Source organism: Lampris incognitus, chromosome 13 (assembly GCF_029633865.1).
Source record: "Lampris incognitus isolate fLamInc1 chromosome 13, fLamInc1.hap2, whole genome shotgun sequence".
Lineage (NCBI taxonomy): Eukaryota > Metazoa > Chordata > Actinopteri > Lampriformes > Lampridae > Lampris > Lampris incognitus.
The window spans coordinates 45,184,084-45,191,632 of NC_079223.1; the positions used below are offsets into that span (position 1 = coordinate 45,184,084).

Here is a 7,549-nt window from a genome sequence, read left to right on the forward strand (position 1 = left end):
CAGCCTATCCCAGCAGCCACTGGGCGGCAGGCGGGGAGACACCCTGGGCAGGCCGCCAGGCCATCACAGGGCACACACACACACACATCTAGGGACAATTTAGTACGGCCGAGTCACCTGACCCACGTCTTTGGACTGTTGGAGGAAACCGGAGCCCAGAGGAAACCCACACAGACACGGGGAGAACATGGAAACTCCACACAGAGGACGACCCGGGACGACCCCCAAGGTTGGACTACCCCGGGGCTCGAACCCAGGACCTTCTTGCTGTGAAGTGACCGCACTAACCGCTGTGCCACCATGCTGCCCTAAGACTAAAATAAACCATGTAATTCTCAAAGCACCCATAAACTCAGTTTCGACGATGGACAAAAGCGTTCCTTAATGTAGGCCTGGCCTAGTGTGATGTGGAAGCGCGAGTGAGATTGGACATTAATGAACAGCGCTCTTGTTACAGCCCATCATCTGACACTGTGTTCGCAGCTGACCTGATGCAGGTCACACATCAGGCCTAACAGTCAGGATTTCACGCTACCGGGCCAATTTAAACGGGTTTATTCACTGCTGTTGTCAGGCTGGGACAGGCAGCATGCCTGCACCGTATGGAGCGGATCCAGACCGACTATCAGCTGAGCCATAACAACACTCCAGCCCTGACATCACTTAAAAAACAGCCCGGCACGGCACAGCGGCCTTAAGCACACCCTACCTGAGGCGGTGACTACAACAGAATAGCACGCCCTACCTGAGGTGGTGATCACAGCAGAATAGCACGCCCTACCTGAGGTGGTGATCACAGCAGAGTAGCCCGCCCTACCTGAGGTGGTGATCACAGCAGAATAGCTCGCCCTACCTGAGGTGGTGATCACAGCAGAATAGCACGCCCTACCTGAGGTGGTGACTACAACAGAATAGCACGCCCTACCTGAGGCGGTGACTACAACAGAATAGTACGCCCTACCTGAGGCGGTGACCACAGCAGAATAGCATGACCTACCTGAGGCGGTGACTACAACAGAATAGCACGCCCTACCTGAGGCGGTGACCACAACAGAATAGCACGCCCTACCTGAGGCGGTGACCACAACAGAATAGCACGCCCTACCTGAGGCGGTGACTACAGAATAGCACGCCCTACCTGAGGTGGTGATCACAGCAGAATAGCACGCCCTACCTGATACCGTGAATACAGCAGAATATCACGCCCTACCTGAGGCGGTGACTACAGCAGAATAGCACGCCCTACCTGAGGCGGTGACCACAGCAGAATAGCACGCCCTACCTGAGGCGGTGACTACAGCAGAATAGCACGCCCTACCTGAGGCGGTGACTACAGCAGAATAGCACGCCCTACCTGAGGCGGTGACCACAGCAGAATGGCACACCCTACCTGAGGCAGTGACTACAGCAGAATAGCACGCCCTACCTGAGGCGGTGAATACAACAGAATAGCACGACCTACCTGAGGCGGTGACAACAGCAGGATAGCACGCCCTACCTGAGGCGGTGACCACAACAGAATAGCACGCCCTACCTGAGGCGGTGCCCACAGCAGAATAGCACGCCCTACCTGAGGTGGTGCCCACAACAGAATAGCACGCCCTACCTAAGGCGGTGACTACAGCAGAATAGCACGCCCTACCTGAGTCGGTGACCACAACAGAATAGCACGCCCTACCTGAGGCGGTGACCACAACAGAATAGCATGCCCTACCTGAGGCGGTGACTACAGCAGAATAGCACGCCCTACCTGAGGTGGTGACCACAACAGAATAGCATGACCTACCTGAGGCGGTGACTACAGCAGAATAGCACGCCCTACCTGAGGTTGTGACTACAGCAGAATAGCATGCCCTACCTGAGGTTGTGACTACAGCAGAATAGCATGCCCTACCTGAGGTTGTGACTACAGCAGAATAGCATGCCCTACCTGAGGTTGTGACTACAGCAGAATAGCATGCCCTACCTGAGGCGGTGACTACAGCAGAATAGCACGCCCTACCTGAGGTTGTGACTACAGCAGAATAGCACGCCCTACCTGAGGCGGTGACTACAGCAGAATAGCACACCCTACCTGAAGCGGTGACTACAGCAGAATAGCACGCCCTACCTGAGGCGGTAACTACAACAGAATAGCACGCCCTACCTGAGGCGGTGACTACAACAGAATAGCATGACCTACCTGAGGCGGTGACTACAGCAGAATAGCACGCCCTACCTGAGGCGGTGACTACAGCAGAATAGCACGCCCTACCTGAGGTGGTGACTACAGCAGAATAGCACGCCCTACCTGAGGCGGTGACTACAACAGAATAGCACGCCCTACCTGAGGCGGTGACTACAGCAGAATAGCACGCCCTACCTGAGGCGGTGACTACAACAGAATAGCACGCCCTACCTGAGGCGGTGAGAAGACGTCTCATCAGTGGCAAATGTGTTAACTTGACACATTTTGCAGCATCAGCCTCTTTTGTTTTCTTCTTTTTGTTTTCTCCTGGACCTTTTGGCTTTATGGGACTTTATCTGTTTCACACTAGTCCATAGTGGTTGTGTCAGGACTCAGGAGGGGCAGTCGACGTAAAATTTTGCCAAATCATTATACGGGTTGACAAGACCATACCGGATCGGTCTAGGCCCAGGTTAACAACAACCACCATCGGTGCTGAGCCCTCACAGGGTACCGATGGAAACTATCAAACCCGCTGTGGCGACCCCTGGGAAACGGAACAAGCCCAAAGAAGAAGAAGAAGAAGAAGAAGATCCGTTTCAGGCTAGCTTTCTTTTCTTTTCTTCTTCCTTTTTTTTCAAGGAAAACAAATCGAACTGAACAATCACTGTCGAAAGACTGATATTTTTGAACATTTAAACATCCCCACATCCCATTTACCCTCATCCTGTTCCCCTCTAACTGCTCCTACCCTGCCCAGCAGGCCCCTTCTCAGAACAGAATTAAACCACGTTACAGAAGGTTAAATATAAACACAAAAAGGGGAACAAAAGAAACAAAAAATGTAGATAAGTAAAAAAGTCAAATAAAGTGAGTAAACAAAAGAATAACTAATGTACTAGCATCTGAGCCATGTTCATGGTCTTTTGGGGCTCTATGGGGTTGGGTAACTGCTGGCTGTGTATGTGGTGAGCAAGCCGCAAGGTATTTGTTCACCCCAGGCCAGTCCAAGCCCGATTTCTATGGCGCCACCTCGCCAGGAGGGAGGCCATCAACATATTCAATCAACGGCTTCCGGTGAGAACAAAACCTGTCAGAGGAGCCCCTCACTGTGAACTTTATTTTCTCCAGTTTAACTCTTCTGATGTCTTACGGGGCAGAAAGGCCCAGGACAGCAGAGAAAAGACTCTAAATGATCTTTTGTCAACCTGAAATGTGATGACTTTTCCTACAACACTAGAAAAAGTGAAAGGTTGTTTTTGTTGATATTTGCATGGAAGCTGTACACCACCAGAGTACTAAAATTGTCTTGGGTCATGTGTGACCCTATAAAAACGAGTGGTGTCCATTGATTAAATGCAGTCTTCCCACACCGTGGAGAGGCAAAACCCAGATAGTCACACACTTCGTGATGAATGATGGGTTGTTTCTTCCTGCACAAATAGATTTGGGGTTTAAAATTAAATGAAGTTTCTTTAATTTAGAGGTTTAATGAAGGCGGGTCATAAATGACCCTTAAGACCAGGGCAGTATACACAATGTGTGGACAACACGAGGGTTAAGTAGAAAAGAAACGTCCCGTAGCCAGGCTTTAAAAGAGGGTGGATGAGAGGATTTCCAAAGAAGGATTTTTCTACGGGCCATTAAAGAGGCAAAGGCAGTAACATTAGGTCGGATAGCCATTGTAGTGATTTCGTCTGGGGGGGGTCTGCCAAAGATTGCTGTGTGAGGGGACGGACAGATTCTCAACCTCAACATTTCTGAAATCATGTTAAGAAATGAATGCAGAAGCCAGTGAGTTTGGGACATGACCAGAACATGTGGGCCAAGTCTCAAGGGGCTAGAGAACGTCTTTCACAACTTCCATCCACTTTGGTTGGGTGAAGTTTGGCGAGCTTGGCCGCGCTATCATGGAGTCTATGAACTACTGTGAACTGTATGAGACTGAGCATAGCACAGCTAGCAGAGGAGTTGACAGCTTCCAGAGCCTTTTTCCAGAAAGCATCTGAAAAAGGGGTCCGCAGTTCTTTTTCCCAACAAACTCTAATCTTAATGATGACTGACTCACCCGCTGGGGGTAAAGGTTGTAGAAATAGGACACATGGCCCTTGGATAAGATTCCCACCTTGGGGAGAGGGGGGAGTGAGTTTTACTGAAATTTCGTGGCTGAAGAAATCAATTCTGAAGAAATCAGAATGGCGAGCTTTATTTTCAATTCCAAGTTGCAACTTTCAGTTTCCTCTCGCTATCTCTTGATTTGATTATTTCATGCTTGACCTCTGACATTACACGGACGGACCCATCCACTTGAAGGGGTGGGGGGAGGACGAGGGTAGCGCTTCCTGCCCCTGCTTTACAGTATAGGTAGCCTATTGACAGTTGGGACCGTGTAACCCCCAATCAGATGGGCTGTTCCAACATCAAGCGGGCCGTGGCCGGCAGGTCGCCCCCCCCCCCACACACACACACACATTGCTTTTGACACTGAAGCATCTAAAACTTGCAGCATAAATGCTAATAACACGTCCTTGCCATTTCTGTGCCAAGTTGTGAGCAAACCCTCATATGGAGGGATTTTGGCGTGCAACACAAATGATCTTTGCGTAGCCATGAAATTCTGTTACAGATGTAAATACTACATGATGTTAATCCCTGGAAATAGTCTGGGGATCACTGCAAACATATAAAATATAAAGTCCTACTGCCATTATTATATTACAACATGGCAACAACCCATGCATTTCCAACCAGTCTTAAAAACAGAGGGAAAATGTTCTGTGGCGATACAATCACACGAGTAACTTCAAACTGCTCTGTGACACGATGCCAAATAAAATGTGTCCATCAGCTGGTGGACAAAGAATCTGAACACAACATTTGTGTAAGAAGCAGTCGTGTCTGTAGGTTGTAGTAGAAAAAAAAAGGGTAGCTTTGTAATGATGCAAAAAGTAGTGAAAGAAGAAATTGTAGTACTTTACCTGCAGGAAGTTTCCCATCATTCTTGGTGTTGTAGTACTCTGAATCCTGAGATTACAAAGTGAAATGAAGATATTTTATTAGTGAATATCTTGTTAGCAGATTTTTTTTCATCGCACACCTGACACATGAAGACGAGGACTTTCTGACTCACATGGGAGTAAGATGGTTTTATGAACTCTAATATGAACTATTCTATATTCTGTATGTAACATGTGAACAGACAGAAGGACACTCATCTGCGCAATTACACCACAAACACACACTATCACACAAGGACACACCAGCATATTGTCCCCCGTACGCTCCAGCTTCTTGTCTATCCTCTCCCTGAGGATACACAGTACGGGCTCTATCACTCCTGGGGCGCTCAGCACAATCCTCTTCACTGTCTCCTCGGTCACATGAAAATTGAGCTTGGAAAACACTTTCCTATCCACACCACAGAAGGAGATATGTTGCAAACAACATGACAGGTTACAACAGAACTTGTGAATTTTCTTAGAAAACTGTTTGCAGCGACGTCTAAAGTGATAAATCACAGGCTGGCTATGTTCCACATGAGTGACCAGGGACAGGATGAGTGGGTGGGATTGAATTGGTTCTCATGGCCCACTGCTGCAGTCCAGGGAACTACTTTTCTTTTTCTTTTTTTTCCAATTGTAATTCTTTGCGAATGTTGGGGATGGTGTGTGTGTGTGTGTGTGTGTGTGTGTGTGTGTGTGTGTGTGTGTGTGTGTGTGTGTGTGTGTGTACTCGTTTTTCTTACCCAGTGGGGCCCAAATGGCCCCTTTAGGATAGAAAAACCAGAAACCACCTACCCAAGGAAAAGGGTCTATTTTAGGGTCAGGATCTGGTTTTAATAATAATAATAAATAAATCTTATATAGCGCTTTTCTAACACTCAAAGTCGCTTTACCGTAAACGGGGTGAAACAAGACAACAGATAAACATAGCACAATCATACAGGGGTGGCTGGGAAGGGGGGCTACGAGAGGGAGAAGCGGCAGCCACACGACGTCAGCAGTACTCTCCCACTTAAACACACACAAAAGGGCAAGAAAAACAAAATACAAGGGGTTTTAGGGTTAAGGTTAGAATTAGGGTTAGGGTAAGGTTAGGGTAAGGGTTAAGGGTAGGCAAGTAGTTTGCGTGGTTAAGGTTAGGGTTAAGGGTTAGGGAATGGATGTCAATGAATGGGAGTCAATGGGGGGGGGCACAAGAATAGAGAAACCTAGAACGTGTGTGTGTGGGGGGATGTGGGCGGTGTGTGCAGTGAATGTCGCTTCACCCCAGTGCTCATTCATCTATGTATGTATGTATGTATGCATGTATGTACGTATGTATGCATGCATGTATGCATGCATGCATACATGCATGTATGTATATATATATATATGCATGCATGTATGTATGTATGTATGTATGTATGTATGTATGTATGTGTGTGTGTGTGTATGTGTGTGTATGTATGTGTGTGTGTGTATGTATGTATGTATGTATGTATGTATGTATGTGTGTATGTATGTATGTATGTGTGTGTGTGTGTGTGTGTGTGTGTGTGTATGTATGTATATGTGTGTGTATGTATGTATGTATGTATGTAGCCATACTCCCCAGTTGCAAACCATACGAGCAGTCCCATAAACAGCAGCACAAGCCTCACCTGTTAAGAATGCTCCAGTTGCTGAGCTTCTGCTGAGCGGAGCTGGCAGGGCTGTAGTTGTGCAGCTCCACCAGTTTGGGGAAGAAATGCTTTATAACCTCGGCAGCCATCACTAGACAGGGTTTCAGTAGAAAGGCCGCGATCAGTTCAGCAGCTGTGTTTTGTGTTGCTGTTTTGTTTTGTTGTTTAGACAGATGGGGAGCCGACCTTCCACACAGAACCAAGTCTAGCTGGGAGTAGCACTGGCTGCTGGTGCTCCACGGTATGACTATCATAACTAGATCACGTGCTGAGTATTAGTTATGCCATTATAACGAGCTCAGAAAATGATTTTTTTATATATATATCAGAAACTCAAATGTTTACATCCAAATCCAACTTCCACCTTGTTTTTTTTTTATGTGTATCAGAAATTCCAACTGATAACAGAAATTCAGTTTTCGGATATCGGGAATTACACCGCCAACGTTCATATAAGAAACCCAACGTCTGACGCGTCGCTGCCCAAGAACAACAAAACAACAACTACCTCCATCGCTGAAATCTCTCGCAACGTGTCGTTTGGGTCTCGACAGGGGTATTTTGTCTATCCATGCGTACAAATCCTGCAGTTTCTCCTCACTCAGGTCCTGGTCCATTGTTTTGGGATCCGCCACATCGGATACTTCTGACAGTTTGTGCAGGTCCAACTTGTTTCGGGAGTTAGCCTTAGCTCGCTAGCTTCCCCCGCGACAGGTTGT

At 47.6% G+C, this 7,549-nt stretch overlaps 1 protein-coding gene across 1 annotated transcript in view; it reads right to left on the minus strand.

Annotated features, from left to right (window-relative positions):
- The window catches only part of spef1 (sperm flagellar 1), a 14,729-nt gene extending 7,282 nt beyond the window's left edge, over nucleotides 1–7,447 (minus strand). Inside the window, exons 1-4 of the mRNA XM_056291492.1 lie at nucleotides 7,339–7,447; nucleotides 6,810–6,921; nucleotides 5,428–5,575; nucleotides 5,146–5,191 (exon numbers count right to left, since the gene is read on the minus strand). Of these exons, the coding sequence (XP_056147467.1) occupies nucleotides 5,146–5,191; nucleotides 5,428–5,575; nucleotides 6,810–6,921; nucleotides 7,339–7,447 (415 nt within the window). The remainder of the gene's footprint in view (nucleotides 1–5,145; nucleotides 5,192–5,427; nucleotides 5,576–6,809; nucleotides 6,922–7,338) is intronic.
- Nucleotides 7,448–7,549: the final 102 nt, after the last annotated feature.